Source organism: Chelonus insularis, unplaced genomic scaffold, assembly GCF_013357705.1.
Source record: "Chelonus insularis isolate UGA/USDA-ARS -01 unplaced genomic scaffold, ASM1335770v1 contig_403_pilon, whole genome shotgun sequence".
Classification (NCBI taxonomy): domain Eukaryota; kingdom Metazoa; phylum Arthropoda; class Insecta; order Hymenoptera; family Braconidae; genus Chelonus; species Chelonus insularis.
Genome location: NW_023276560.1, coordinates 214,242 through 229,693, shown reverse-complemented (window position 1 = coordinate 229,693; position 15,452 = coordinate 214,242). Strand labels below are relative to the sequence as shown.

The 15,452-nt window shown below is 26.6% G+C and overlaps 3 protein-coding genes across 5 annotated transcripts; 1 reads left to right on the top strand and 2 right to left on the bottom strand.

The window, feature by feature from the left end:
• Positions 1 to 98: 98 nt before the first annotated feature.
• LOC118068885 (vasopressin V1a receptor-like) lies at positions 99 to 2,485 on the bottom strand. 3 transcript variants are annotated; one of them, XM_035086611.1, is made up of 8 exons: positions 2,299 to 2,485; positions 1,733 to 2,226; positions 1,455 to 1,662; positions 1,283 to 1,377; positions 899 to 1,200; positions 687 to 836; positions 449 to 582; positions 99 to 244 (listed from the first exon to the last, which is right to left on the bottom strand). In XM_035086611.1, exons 2-8 carry the CDS (start codon positions 1,999 to 2,001, stop codon positions 122 to 124), a joined length of 1,281 nt encoding a protein of 426 aa, XP_034942502.1. In that variant the 5' UTR covers positions 2,002 to 2,226; positions 2,299 to 2,485; the 3' UTR covers positions 99 to 121. The 3 variants fall into 3 exon arrangements, with proteins under 3 accessions (XP_034942502.1, XP_034942504.1, XP_034942503.1); XM_035086613.1 differs by having other exon boundaries at positions 899 to 990; XM_035086612.1 differs by having other exon boundaries at positions 1,733 to 2,223; positions 2,299 to 2,362.
• Positions 2,486 to 2,843: 358 nt separating this feature from the next.
• On the top strand, positions 2,844 to 5,661 carry LOC118068918 (UPF0692 protein CG33108). The gene is made up of 3 exons (XM_035086662.1): positions 2,844 to 4,182; positions 4,272 to 4,604; positions 4,681 to 5,661. Exons 1-3 carry the CDS (start codon positions 3,959 to 3,961, stop codon positions 4,880 to 4,882), a joined length of 759 nt encoding a protein of 252 aa, XP_034942553.1. The 5' UTR covers positions 2,844 to 3,958; the 3' UTR covers positions 4,883 to 5,661.
• Positions 5,662 to 8,281: 2,620 nt separating this feature from the next.
• KrT95D (phosphofurin acidic cluster sorting protein KrT95D) lies at positions 8,282 to 15,425 on the bottom strand. The gene is given in 12 exon segments (XM_035086634.1): positions 8,282 to 9,386; positions 9,474 to 9,520; positions 9,522 to 9,588; positions 9,715 to 10,109; positions 10,220 to 10,567; positions 10,662 to 10,867; positions 10,928 to 11,202; positions 12,265 to 12,375; positions 12,834 to 12,989; positions 13,072 to 13,171; positions 13,260 to 13,851; positions 15,176 to 15,425. Coding segments are annotated over 12 exon segments (2,535 nt in total). The 5' UTR covers positions 15,280 to 15,425; the 3' UTR covers positions 8,282 to 9,252.
• Positions 15,426 to 15,452: the final 27 nt, after the last annotated feature.

Sequence of the window (15,452 nt, the reverse complement as noted above, 5' to 3'; positions counted from 1 at the left end):
GTCAAACAAAATATTTTATTATTTCATTTCTTTTTAATTGTTATTTAAGATATTTTTAGAAAAATTCATGTAAATAAAGGCAACGGTTGATGACTTTTACGCTATATCTCTAGCCACTTCATTAACATAAGTATTTGTTGTCAGGCTCGTCATCCAGATCGAGCATAAAAGTTGGAATACATATTGCACACAATAAACTTCTTCTTTTTGGATGAATAGAAGCACTAATCAATGACATTTTATCCTAAAGAATTATGTAAAAGTACATCAAACCTTTCTTCCATCCTTTTTTTTTTCTATTCATATTAAGTTATTTTATAAAAGTATTCTTGTAAGAAAATAAATTATATTTTAATTTAAATACGAGTGTCCATATACAATATATCATTACATAATATTATAAACATGGTTAAATATAATAGTTGTTAAATAATTAAATTTTTCTTACTATTGTAAAATCAGTTGTACGATCATGAAATGGATTTCGATAAATTATTGACCCGGCACAACGAAACATAATTCCAACAAATGAAGTTCTTGTACTCGACGGAATATTCGAACTTTCACATGATACTTCTCGCTCTAAAATTAATATTTAACTTTAAGTAATATAAACAATAAAAGCCTATCAAAAACAAGATCTCTTCATCTATTGTACTGATTAAATTATCTATTTTTATGCTTACCGAAATTTTTGAAATTTTTTTGGAAAAAAATATATCGTTTAAAAAACTTGATAACAATTAATCTCAGTTCTTGATTGAATGCCAAATAAATCCAAGGATTTACACAACTTGTAAGACTACTCATCAATGAAAGAATTGTAAATGTTGGACCTATAAAAGAATATGTCTTAATAAATAAATATAAATCATTTACACACTATTTATAAATATACCTGTCAAAAAACTTGAATTATCGGTAGCTGCTGAATCCCAAGTTGCCCATAATTGGCATCCAATAAATGGACTGCTTGTAATGACATAAAAACTAACGACAATAACCATTTGTTTAATTGTTTTTATTTTAGCCTTTGATATCAATGGCTGATTTTTATTTAAATTTATCTTTTGTAAATTATTCGTTTTGTAATTATTTTCAAATGATGTTTTTTCAGTATTCTTTTTAATTTCAATTAAAATACTTATATAGGTAAATAAAAGAACTACAAAAGGTATTAAAAAAACTGTAAAACTATACCTATAAATAATAAAAATAATTAATATTAATAAGAAAATTAAAATAAAATTTATTGTAAACAATAAAATTAATAATTATTTACCATGTAACATAAATTCGTTCACCATGAGGTAATTGGAAAGAAGCCCAACAATCCCAAACTCCAACAGAAATTTCTTGATAGGAAAAAATAATTGTCTAACGAAAATATCGAAAAATATTTAATAGATATTTGAAATATTTTTATTATAAATAAATAATAATTTGATACATACCTGAGGGATACAAAGCACAAATGACAAACACCAAGCGCTGTAAACCATAAATCGAGATTGCAAGGAAGACTTACGGCAATAACTAAAAGGATGACAAATAGCATGATATCGATCAATGGCAGTTGCAGTCAATATGTAGGAACTCAAATAATTTCCAAGAGGTTGAAGAAATTTCACCAATTTGCACAATATAAATCCACCCTGAAATCTATACATATCACCATAAATTATAATTTATTTGATAGTCATAAATATAACAGTAAGTAAATTAGACAAACCTAAATGTAATATCCCATGCTAATTGGGGAAGAACATTAAATAATCCAGTAATTAAATCTGCAATACTTAAATGCATGATAAAAAAAAACATCCGAGTTAATTTTCGTTGACGACCACGATATCGGCGTAGATAAAGAGCTAAAAAAATAAGGCAATTTCCAGTAATTGTAATAAAAAAAATAACACTTAGGATTATAATTTCCCATAATGCAAGGGTTTCATCACGGAAATCTTCGACTGTTGTTGTATTTTCGTTCATTTTTATCATATATTGATACAATATAGATTTTAGATACGTTCTTCACATTATCACAATCACTTAAACTATGTATCTGTATACAACGGAAATCTAAAGGCCAAAATCTAAATATTCATTAATAATTTATTCATTTCACTTTAATTCACAATAATGTTCATTAGCTGGATTGGAGTAGAATACTATCAACACCATTTCACGCACCCATACTTGATGACATTTCAAACTGAATAACTGCTATAGAATGAAAAAAAATATATAACTTAACATAGTAAAAATAATTTTCATATGATTCACGTGTAATATTACCTTGAATTATACTTTATTTATAACATTATCTACTTTTTGTTACACTGTCTGTATTGATAAAAAATCTCTCCAAGGTATCATCTTAGGTTCCGAGTTTTGTATTATTGTCGTAAGATCATTATAGAAATAATCATAAATGCAAATTATTGAAAAATATAATCAACATCCTTACAACAAAAAGATAATCATTGACTCATTACAAACAAAAAAAAACAAGCTTAGATATATACATGAGAAAGCTATTTGAATTTGACATTTTGATCTTATAGCATTTTGCATGTATTTGTTCATTTCCATAATATTATTTATAATATTTTTATATAACGATATTGACTATTCGGCTATGAGAATTGCGTTTTTTCGTATTCAACTTCCCGGGTATGTATATTCACTCTGTAGTATCAACAAATGTTGTAATCATTGTTGTATTTTAGTTCTTTTACCCATCGTCTTATCATTTGGCGCTACTTTCTATTAATTTGGTCTTCCTGGTGTGTGAACCATCTCAATTCTTTTTAACTCAAGCTGTTTAGAACGCATATTTGATATATTTGCTGCAGTCACATCGCCATACTATTCCATTCTAGTCAATTTTTTGTCGTATAATTTTTCCTTTGAACTGACAAGAATATATTCATAATGGAAATGAAGTGTATTATCGTTGATGTTTTAGAAGAAATATAAAATTTTTTTTCTGTTCTCTTCGGTCGTTAATAGAAAATTAAATTGTGATTTATGTTTTTATTAATACGAATCTAAATTAAATGCATCTATATATCGAAAACTTTTGGCAAGTATTGTACTTGAAGGAAAGATGAAAGTTATGTCTGCAGTAGTGAATTCAATCACTAAAGAATAATTTAATTGGCAATGAACCAAATTATGAAGAATTTAGAATTATATTCATTTTTCAAATATACAGTTAATTAACAATTAATTTAATATGATAAAAGAATGGTTTTCTGAAATTCAAAAATGTCTCCATAAATTCGGGTAATAACATGGTCATTTTTTCACGTCGATGATCCGTCATCTCTTACCACTTTACTCGAGCAATTACATAATATTATATACTTCATCGTGAGTCATGATTAAAGACAAAACGCAATAAAATTAAAAAAAGTAGTTAATAAAATTCTTTCAAGTTTATAAAAATTGTATTCATGAGATTTTCCTTTTGTTTCTCGAGTATGGTAAAAATGACACATATTTATTTGTAAACAATATAAAAAACAAAATTATATTATTATCCATAATTAGTATTTTGAACAATTCATTGTAAAACACAGAAGATATTTTATGATTCATTTTAAAGAAACAGTCAACATTTGCTAATTCTAATTGTTTTTCATAACTGCCATTTATTTATTTGCAGATCAATAAGAGAATGGTTTTATAATTCATTTAAAACAATGCCTTAAATTATTCTCGTACTATAATAGTAATATTGATAATAATAAATATAATACCAATCATCATTGGTAATATTTTCATTGTCGTCATAACAGTTGTTCAATAATAAAAATAATTCTATATATTTTAAAAATGTATGAATAATATTCTTAATATTAAATACCTACACTTGAGTATTATACAGTATTGAAAATTGTTTAATTATTATCATATATAAAAAAAGCTCAAAAAATTGTCTCATAAGTTGATGTATACGATGCCTGCTCCTCCACCACCAATGCCGAGTCTTCCTGAAGCTCCGGCATGCGGCAAAAATGAATCAAGTGAAGCTGAAAATTTACCACCTTGGGCCAAGATAACTCTAACTTCAGCTGAAGCTGAAGTTGAAAAATTAATAGCAAGAAATGAACTGAAAGATGCTGAAGTAACATACTTTTGTCAAGTTGAACCTATTCTTCAAGATGGCCCTCAGTAAGTTTGCTCAACTATCATTATTCTTTCAAAATAATTAATATTATTTTTTTGTATTAAATTTTATTTTATTTTTTTCATTTCAACAGATGTGGATTAGTTGCTCTAGCAATGGCTTCTCAAGAATATGCTAAACCAGTCTCTGTGAGTCAATTATTAGCAGAAGCACGCGTGAGAGGATTCACTCAACACGGCGAAGTTTACAGTGTAGATTTTATGGGAACATTAGCAGCTGAATATTTGCCTGACCATAGACCAGATATTTTGGTTGATCTTGGAACATGTCCAGATACTTTAACGCATGCATTAACACATGGTGCTATGGTGTTGATTCCTTATGATTCAGATTTTAATCATGCACCTTGTTTAAAAAGAGGGCATAAAGCACACTGGGCTCTTCTAGTTGGTTTAATATCATCAAGGTATTTATTTTGTATTGAATATTTGATAATCATATCAATTGGTATTATTATTATTATTATTATTATTAAATTTCAGGCAAGGTTACTACGTATTAGCAAGACATGGTAAATCAAGACATTTAGCATGCTGGCCATTGCGAGATCTCATTGAAAGTAACGGAAATTTAGAAGAGGAAGGAACTGCTAGGCATGCCGGTGGATACGTTATTCCAAAAGGTGGTGTGGGTGGGCAAAGAGGCTTACGAGGTCGTGCTTTAGCTCTTCACCCATATATATAAAAAAGTGCAAAAATATTGTGGTCAGGTGAATTATTAATGTGTATCGCAGTGAAAATATAATCTCATTGATACATTAATAGTACGTAGCTATCACGAAAATTTATAACAACCCGCTTTAATCACTATACGTATAAAAAGAAAATAACATTAAAATTAAAATGTATGAAAATTATTGTAATAATTGTAATTAATATTGACAAATGAATTCATGTATGTTTTCCTCTGATTAATCCTTAAAGAGCAATCATGAATTCGTATTGTGTGAATGTTCTGTATATATATAATGAGATTTTTTGAGCTTTGCAATTAAAATTAAATGAGTGTTGCTGTTACTGAATTGATGACCAATTAATTTATTATATTATTATTAGTAATATAATAACATGTTTCAATGAATTTATATTTGATTGTGTTTATTATTTATATAAAATTTCTTATTTTATTTATACGATAACACCATTGTCAGTAAACAAGTCACAACTTCACTGTGATATAAAAACAAATGAATTATAACAATCATCCACAAGAAAAAGTACTTGAAGGAATGATTGTAAAAGCTTTATCACAGCCGTATACATTATGTAATTCATTCATTTATGTGTAGTGTACTAGGACTGAAATAAATTATGGCAACAATTAGCTTAGCAGTCAAAAAGCTAAATAATGTAAATTTTTCAAATTATATGATGAAAATTTGAATCTTTATTGTTGTAAATTACTTTTGTTTTATTATTTATTTTAATCAATCGTTAATAATATTAACTAAAGTCATGTATGTATATTTTTTTTGTTTATTTAATATATAAAACCGTATATTGATTACCCAAATTTTTTTTGTATTCCAAGACATTTTGATTTTCAGAATACGTAAGTTTTAGTAATGTATCTTTGAAAGTTCAAATTATTCCATCTTACTTGCTATATACTTTGTGAATAAACCATTTGAAGTTTACTATTTTTTACTTTTCTTTCAAAAAAAAAAACAGTTACATATTTCATGTAATTATAACAACGATAATAATAGTAAAACAATAAGAAAAAATATGAAAATATTAATACCTTTGAAATTCAAATAAATTCAAGTTAAATACTAAATTTATAAAATGATAGAGTATTAAATTACATACTTATTCCAAAAAATAACTAAAATAATAACAATAAGTATTTTTGTTAAACCGTTATCACTTTGTTAAATTTACAATGAATTTCTTTTAAATAAACTGCTTCATTAATTGAAATTATTTATTTATATTGATTAAATCTTGAAATGTATTTCAAAGCAATTGATTTTAATAAATTGTTATTTAATTTTTTATGATTGAAGGCACAAAATATTATCATGTGAAGTTTAAAAAACAATGAAATATATATTATTAAAATTAAAATTGATGTAAAAATAATTTTTAGTTATCATAAAAATAAATATCAAAATAAAAAATTTCGAATTTTAATGATTTATATTGAGTAATTAAATTTTACGAAGTAATTGAGACATTGAATAACGTTATTGTATATTAAGAAATGCGTTACACTTATATATTTCAAGCTTACAAATATTAACATGGTTTTTTTTTTTACAATTTATTCTTATATTAGAAATTTTTTGCCGGTATTGAGACAATATATTCCCAGTTACATTCTATTTCTAATATTAATTTTTATAGATTTGTATCCATTTAAATATATATTTATTGTAATTCCATTGATTACTTGTGTCCTGAGCTTGGTAATTGAGATTTAATTTTTTTTTTAGACAATCCAAATGGATATAATTAAAAATTCCAATTATGATGAAATAATAATTATGTACTCTTTTTCTTTCTTTTTATTTAAAAAATACTATAAAATTATATTAAAAAAATTTTTTTAAGCGTAATATATTCAATTATTGATTCATTGAATGAATCGAAAGCCCAGAGCACAAGATTCTATTTTTAAAATTAATAATATATGATACTTTGAATATTATATTAAAAATTATATATCACATATAAGTATTTCATATTGTATTCATAATATAATTGTTAAGTTCATTAGAACCTAGCTTTACATATTAGTCTTATGATAAATAAAAAATTGCAACAAATCACTAGCATATTTTTTCGACAATTTTATTTCATCTATCACCGAATATTTACTTCATATTAACTATCATTTGGATATTTATCTGTTTTTCTTTTTCTTGGAATACTGATAAGATTATCATGAATATATGGAGTAGGCACTTTCAAATATTCTGTTCCAATATCAATGTCGAAAGATGAAAGATTATATACATTCACACCTGATCATGCATGCATGGATTTTTAAATTGATATCTATTTAATAATTTTGTTGTATACACTTTTACATTTTTTCTAGCTACTGTCAATAGATGTTTTCGGCCATTTTTAGTAACATTATTACTCATTATTTATCTTATCTTTAAATATTACAATCAATAAAAATTCAATTGTGCAAATGAGTTCATTATGAATGTGAGATATGCTTGTTTGCATTATTTTGAGCTTCACTCTTCATCTCTTCATTCATTAAAACATTTACAGCCTTATTTTATGAAACTTATTTCTGTAATATCTAATTATTGTGATGATGTATCGTTGAAATTATTATAATTATAATCCGTATATATTCATCCTTTAAGGAATATATAGCATCCTATAAGAATAATAATGACATTTAGTTTCTAAACAATTCAAACAACCACCATCTTCTATTTCATTGTTTCAGTGTTATTTATTTATTTTTAAATAATTGATGTTAGGGTTTTTTTTTTAACGCTGAGAAAAAATCTTTCTAAAATCAGAAAAATTTGAGTAGTGAATAATTTCCATGTTTGTAAAATTTGACTATAAGAATGATTTCTTTCTATTTATTTATTAAATCTCATATCCATTGGCAACATAAAATTTTCTTCAAAATGATTGAAAATCTTTTCTAATATTTTGAAAACTTTAACAAAAACATTGTTAGTATTATTTCTTATCATCACATATCTTTCATTATATAATTTATTATTGTAGGCTTTGAGCTTGGGCTTGCCTTTAGCCCTTAACATAAAATGCACATGAAAACAAAATATCAATCATTTGACTAATTCATTTGTTACCTTTTTTTTTTTCTTTTATCTCATGTACTAATGATCATAATTATTTTGTTAAATTCAAGCAACTTCTACAAGTATATATGAAAATTAAAAATAAATTTTCATGACTAGAATTTTATAAAATAAATGATTGCGTTTAATTGCTAACATTTTATACAATTCTTTTCATTTGTCATTAGATCATTAGTACTTATTAAATTTTTAAATATGATGTATATTTTTAATTAACATGATAATAATTACAAACTTATAATGAAAAAAAAAAATAAAAATCTTTAAAGTCTAAAATATATATACAATTAAATATTATCACTATGTATGCTGAAAAATCATTGCTTTTTTATGTTATATAAAAATTGTAAGAATTTTGTGCAAGCTTAGCAAATAAATTCATCTTTCATCATTAAATAGGAATTAATATAGAATTAATAATGATACTCAATAAGATATATTTATTACGCTACGAGATACGTTGCTGAATATTATTTCAGCAAACTGACGGTTATGAATGAGGCAGTCACTCAAGTACATCAGGGCCATTCGGTATTTCAATTCAATTATAAAATACATGTTAATTATTTATTGCAACAAGTTATTTTATCGAAAAAGGAAATTTTTTTTTGAATTATTATTATTATTATTTTATTAATTAATAATCACAGAATGCGTAAACTGAAAAACACCGTTTTCTAATGTACTTGTGATTTAGAAATTACATGAAGACTAGCAAGAAATTTAAGTTATAATAAAATTTATAAGTCTTTTATTCAAATTGTTTTTCTTAAATCAAATCAGCTACTAAAATAATTTTATTCTGTTCAATTTGGCATTAGGCAGTTATTGCAATTAATATGTTACTCAAAAAACTTTTGGGAGCAAAAAATACACTTCTTTATATTAGGTATCGTTAAAAGTCCTAGCGATAAAATATTGCGATAATTACTTTTTTTTTTTTTTAGTTCCAATATTTTTCAATTCATTTTATCATTAATTATCTTAAGATTATTGAATCGTAGAAAGCAATAAAAAAATATTGAATGGTATTTTTAATTTCATTGAGTTAATCGATAAACTGTAGATGATAGAACAAAAGGATTTTTTTAACAAACTGAGTTTTTGCACAACTGTACTATGATACGTTTACTATGTTCAATCACATAAAAATAATAGTACTAAATGATTATATATCATCAAAGTATAATATATTAAACTATAGATTAAAATTAATTAAAATTCAAGAAAATAATATGGAAAAAAAAAAAATTTAAGTAAGATTGGTAGCTTGTTGAAGTGGATTATAAACCAACATAGCTACCGGAAATGTTTTTATGTGCGTTTGCCACTGTGCTGAAAGTTGGAAGAATTTCACACCGTACCACTCGGTTCCATCGATAGTCACTGCATGACATAGTGTATAAAGAATCAATCATGCTATTGTTATATCATGTATTTTTAAATGCCGGTTAGTTAAGCTTTTGAATTTACCTCTCAATGGAATGTTGTGAGTTTTAGCAGAACAAATTAGCCTTGTTACCATCCACTGTTTGACTTTTGGGTTCGTTTTCTTTTTCTTTTTCCTTTTTCTTTCCCAGTCTCATTACTGAAAGAATAATTTTTATTAATTTTTCATGTATGATATAAAAAATTGTTAATTCCTAGTGCTATAATAATATAGTTATGTTGTGATTAAATAATAGATTAATTTTTATTTTAGAGAATTATCTACTTTTTTGTTTCTTTTCTTTTGTCGTATAGTTCATAGAGAGACATGATCCAGGATTTTCGGTGGCAGCTGGTAACCTTTGAACATGAAGAACGCGAAAAGCTTGTCTCAAGCTACTTTTCCCTTTATCACCAAACGCTGATTTACTCCAGTAATCAACTTGAAGTTCAACAGGTTCCCAACCATCTCGAGGTTGGCTTACATTTGGACTACTTGGGGGAGTAAGTCTTCCTGGTGGAGGAATAGATAAACTGGGTGGTGGTAAAGACGGTGGTGAACCAGAAGAAATTCCTGTATTTTCATCAAGATCAACAGATGCAGAAGTGCTACTATCTGGGCATCCAACACGTACATCGTTTATGAATGGAATAAATATTTGACTACTGTCATCTGTCTCCCTTAAAAAGAAAATATTAAAATTTTTGCAATGTTAATAATATTGATCAATAAAATATATTTCATTGTTATTTTAGAAAAATTGTCTCAAATTAACATTTAATCGGCATACCTATAAGTTACCATAGCTTCTGCTATGGGCAACAAAAGAGTAGGCCCTGTTGTTGCTAAATATTCTGATACCCTTACGGCTGCTTCACTTGCACCGCTAACTTCTCTTTCCAATAATTCTCGCCATTCCTCTCCGAAAAGGATCGAATACTTACTGTCTATAGATGCAAGATATTTTGATAAAGTATTTGATCCTAATGGAACGATGAGAAATCTTAAATAGTTTTGCCAATCAGGTGGTCTGAAGCTCAAAAGATCAACATAATGTCTCAAAACAGCATTGATAAAACTATCCCCACCGGCAGTTACTACTTTTATTGGTGCAGGTGGTTTAACTGAACTGTTGCAACTGAAAAAATTTATATAATTTTCTCTTTCAAAATTCCATAAATGTATTTATTAACAGTGATGATAAATTTGGGAAAGAAAAATTTTTTGCTTACAATTTTTGTATTCTAGCAATCAAGCAAGTAAACGTTGCTCGAATATCTGCTGGCGATGCTGTAGTGAGAACTTTAATATTTCGTTCTTGAAGTCGAGCTGCTAATGCTGCACCACCCGGATCTGCTAATGATATCAAAGAAACTGCTTCTGGTAATGAATCATCCGGTAAGACTCGGCTAAGTTGTTCTACAAGAGCTTTTCTAGGCTGAAAAGTACCAAAAATTAAGAACATCATTCAAAATTCACAATAAAGTTTAGAACATACCTCTGTATTATTCAGTTCCACAGAAGGCTTAAGATCAACACTGAGACTGTGTTTTTTAGATTTATTACTTCCAGGAGTTCCTCGATCTCGAGCAAAAAGTCGGCTTCTTCTCTCAGTATTTTCACTTTTATTTGATTGTTGGGGTTCACATTTTGGTGGTGAACCGGGGATTGTATTTGGTAAATCATTTGCTTCATGATCCGTCCAATTCTCCGGATGTGAATCACTGTCGGCTCGTCTCGAACTATCGTCACTTTGTCTGTCTCCCCCGCGTTCTAAAATATTCGATCAATTAAATTATTTGCTAACTAAAAATATATATTTAAGTACAGAAAAAAAGAATAGATTTAAAAAAAAATATAGTGAATATAATAGATTGACATTGATCCAAAATTACAGTGAAGATAAAGAACACTGTAAAGAAATTAACAAGTTACACGTGCTAAAATTTCAATTATCAATAGTACATAAGAAATGTAAATAATGACCAGAAAAATTATTATTGTCATTATTATTATTATTAATAGTACTACTATTAATAATAAATTAATATTAGAATTAAAGAGTAGATAGTAAAGAGTATTAAAAATGAATCAATACCATATTTCGTTTTGTACTTGATAAAAATTGATAATGATTTTTATTGGACTTTTTCTGAAATGCCAGAAAGGTTACTTACATTGTAGATTTATTAGTGTGGGCCATAGATTCAAGAGAAATTATGAAGAGTTTATAGAATGAAAAAGAATATACGTACGTATAGGAGTAGAGAAAAAGACTTCAGTTGAATAATATGAAAAATATATCATATTTTAAATAAATAAAATTTGACAAAAATTAACTATATATATAAATAGGCACATTCATTCAAGTATTTATTAATTCATTGTTTGAATGTAATAAATTAATTTTCTAAAAAAAAAAATGTAATATGCTGTTAACAAAAAAAATTACTTCAACTTGAATTTTAGCACTTAATAATACGTATAAAAAAAAGTGCTACACAATATAATACATAATAAAAATTGTATTAGAAAATATATGAGCATTTTTAATATATACATTAAGCATAATATTGCATGAATAAAGGCAAAATTCAAAAGGAATTCTCTCTTTTATTTGACATTTAATACAAACACATATTTGAACAATCATAAAAGCAAATGAAATGTGTGTAATCTAATTGCAATAATAAATTATTTTAAATATATAGAGTGAATTTTGCAAATTAGGGCTAAATTATTGAATAAATTTAATTAAAAAGGACAATACGTGAACATTAAAACTTGTAATTGAATTTTCTTGATAATAAAACAATTGTAATTTACTTTACGTACCTGGAGTAGTGTGTCCAATACGGGATTTTTCTTTGTTAGGTTGACTTGAAGATGATTGGCTTCCAGCAGGTGCTGTCATTGGATTTACTGCATTCTCCTCTCGCGTAACTACTATCGAATTGTACCATGCAACAGTGCAAAGCCAGCCCACCAAGACTTTCACTTAGTTTATTGATTTTGGTATTCGAGGAATTTGTTAACTAATAATTATACATAGCATGACTTTTTATGTATGTATATCAATTTCATATTTAATTTTTTATTAATTCTCACTGAGTACACAGAGTTAAGATAAATTTTTTTTTTTAATTTTTACTTAATTAACATTGAAATTATTAGATCTAAATTTTATTTTACGTTATGGAAATGTAAAGTTTCATTTAGAAACTCAATTTATCAATTTAATCATTAAGATAACATGCTAATTATTATTTTTAAAAAGCTGACACAATTGTGTATGAAAAAAAAATTGTAACGGGATTGAAGGAAAATAAAAAACTGTAAGCTCGGCGCTCAACGTGCCTTAAAGTCTACTAAGTTAACAATTGAAAAAAAACAAGTTCTCTTACCAGTATGAGGAGGAGCAAGAAGAGATCGACTAGAGCTAAAAAATGGTCTCAGAGAAGGTTTTGGAGTACTGCTTACAGACATTGTATCCAACTCTGGACCACTGTCTGAAAGATCTTCGAGTTCATCAAATAGTTCTTCGATTTCCATATCGCCACCTATAACGAAAAGGTATGTTAATATTCTTTGTTTAATAAAATATAGATAAATCTGAATAAATTTATTAGAAATTTTTTTTACCTGAGAGTTTTTGTCCTATTTCTTCTTGATCATGTTCAAGCTCTTCTGAAACTCTGAAGCGTTTTAATAACGCTATAAACTTTTGTTTTAAATTCCTTTGCTGAAATAATGGAAGCAAAGTAATAATGATTACTGTAAAAAATTATCAACATTTCTAAAAAAAGATTATAAATCGATAATATATTTACCCTTGCATTTGTTGGCATTTTTCCTCTGCTCTTTCTTCGGTGTACCTCCAAGGTAGGCTCACTATCACTTCCTTCAGCTTCACCTTCAGAACTGTACTCTTCCTCTTCATCACTATATTCTGGGCACAATCTTTCATTTGCATCTGTTAATAATCTCTTATCTTGATCAACTGGCTGAGAACTCAAAGCAATAACATTCAATTTAGCCAATACTACAGAATGACCTCCATATTTTTCTGCTTTATCTGATACAAGTTCCAATTCTAGGTCCATTTGTTTTTGTAACACTTGAGCCATATTTATGACACCTTCAGCAAGTGTTTTATATCCTAGCATTGTACGATTCTTATATCTTTTTCTTCTTTGTAGCAAAATTAAAAGCTTATTGCCATCTCTCTTGAGAAAATGAGGATATTGAAGAGCAAATTGTAATTCCAACTCTGTATCTAGAATACCACCTGGTGGAATAGCCATTTCGTTTGAACGTAATGTTCGTTTAGAACTTTGCATTTTTACTGCTATACTAATAGAAGCTAAATCAGCGCCCAGTGGACGAAGAATGACAAGACGTGTGAGAGTCAACGTACATAATCTGAAAAAAAATTTAAAAACAATTTATGATTTATTCATTTTTTTTTAAATGTTTAGGAAGATAATATTTTTGAAAATTCAATAATATTGGTGAGATTGAAAAAAATAGAATGCCAAAAATTGACCTTACAATACATTTCATTACTACTTGGCATAGTTATTTAACACGTGATATTATAAATATATCTCGTTATATACATAAATGATTATAATAAAGAATAATATATATTAAGACTTATGTTAGATGAATTTTAAATTAATTTTAGCAGTATTAGACAATATCAACTTATACAGCACAGTTTAAATTATAGCTATATAGCTAAATTAATCTTATATAAAAATACTATTAAACTAAACTTGAGGAATGATATAAAATATATCAAGATTAAGTAATTAAATCTATTATTTTCGATTTCACAATGAGACTTGGTAATATTAAGACAAAATAGAGGAAGATATTTTGGCTCTCAAATCCCGCATTGCACCATCAACATTACGTCAGTTATACAATATAAAAATTTAGATAATTTGAAGAAAATGTATTGTTACAAAGTTTTGTAAGTTATTTCAATTAAATATATCAATTACTTTTTTTTGTATCATTTGATTTAACGGTAGAATAGTTTGATTAAAAACTCAATGTCAAATTTTCAATAATTTTACCACTAATAAAAATGATATATAATTCTTAATCAAAAATCTTAAAATTCCACTTAAACAACAATAGACATCTCAAGTGTTAATAATACTTTAATTATTGGATTATTACATTGAAGTTATTATCTTCGAACAATATAAATTATCATACTTGAAGTCCATGATAATTTATACGAATGGAATTGGTGTATTTACGCCTGTATAATATATATGTATATATACATTTATCTATACATATTAATGTATTTTTCTAATTAGTAATCTATAATGATATGTAAGCACGTGGTGGAGGGACGTGATTCACATGGAAAATGTAATATTTTGATAGAGACAGCTGTCAAGCAAAGAAAATTGACAGCTTATATCCGCCTGTATTGTAAAATCAGTCACATTCTTTCATTGTCCCGCCATTCTGCTGTGTTTGATTTAATCAAAATTGATTATAACTGATTTGACATAAACTATTGTTTTTATGACATTTTTTCATGATATAAATTGTTTCAAGGTTGATCATGATAAAAGATGATATCATTGATTGAATACATTTTTATAAAAATAAGCAAATTTGGTATTTTTAATTTTTCACGTGAACAATCAACATCACATTAAGTTTATTAAAATCTGTAATAATAAAAATAAGTTTAAATACAAAAAAAATTATGTCTTACCTAGGAATACAATTAGGTGGAGTTCGATCAACTTCCCAAGTGGCAAAAAGCTTCATTGGCACAGGCCGGCTAACTGGAGCCGTCACTTTTGATCGCTCCGCCATTTTTCGGCCGTATATTTTATATCACTACTAACAACATATACTACTTTTGACTACACACACCTATGAATTTCCACTTTCAATAGTCAACTGAATACTGAGGGAACAGTTGATTGCTCACCCAAGCTGAAACAGGGTGATCAAGATTCAGTTTAATTGTTGAATAGTTCTAGATT

Excerpts from the sequence above, each read along its gene's own strand:
- LOC118068885 (XM_035086611.1), bottom strand. The coding sequence starts at position 2,001 with ATGATAAAAATGAACGAAAATACAACAACAGTCGAAGATTTCCGTGAT. Across the intron at positions 1,378-1,454 it reads TTGTGCTTTGTATCCCTCAG|ACAATTATTTTTTCCTATCA; the intron begins GTATGTATCAAA and ends TATTTTCGTTAG. Across the intron at positions 1,201-1,282 it reads GAACGAATTTATGTTACATG|GTATAGTTTTACAGTTTTTT; the intron begins GTAAATAATTAT and ends TATTATTTATAG.
- LOC118068918 (XM_035086662.1), top strand. The coding sequence starts at position 3,959 with ATGTATACGATGCCTGCTCCTCCACCACCAATGCCGAGTCTTCCTGAA. Across the intron at positions 4,183-4,271 it reads ATTCTTCAAGATGGCCCTCA|ATGTGGATTAGTTGCTCTAG; the intron begins GTAAGTTTGCTC and ends TCATTTCAACAG. Across the intron at positions 4,605-4,680 it reads GTTGGTTTAATATCATCAAG|GCAAGGTTACTACGTATTAG; the intron begins GTATTTATTTTG and ends ATTAAATTTCAG.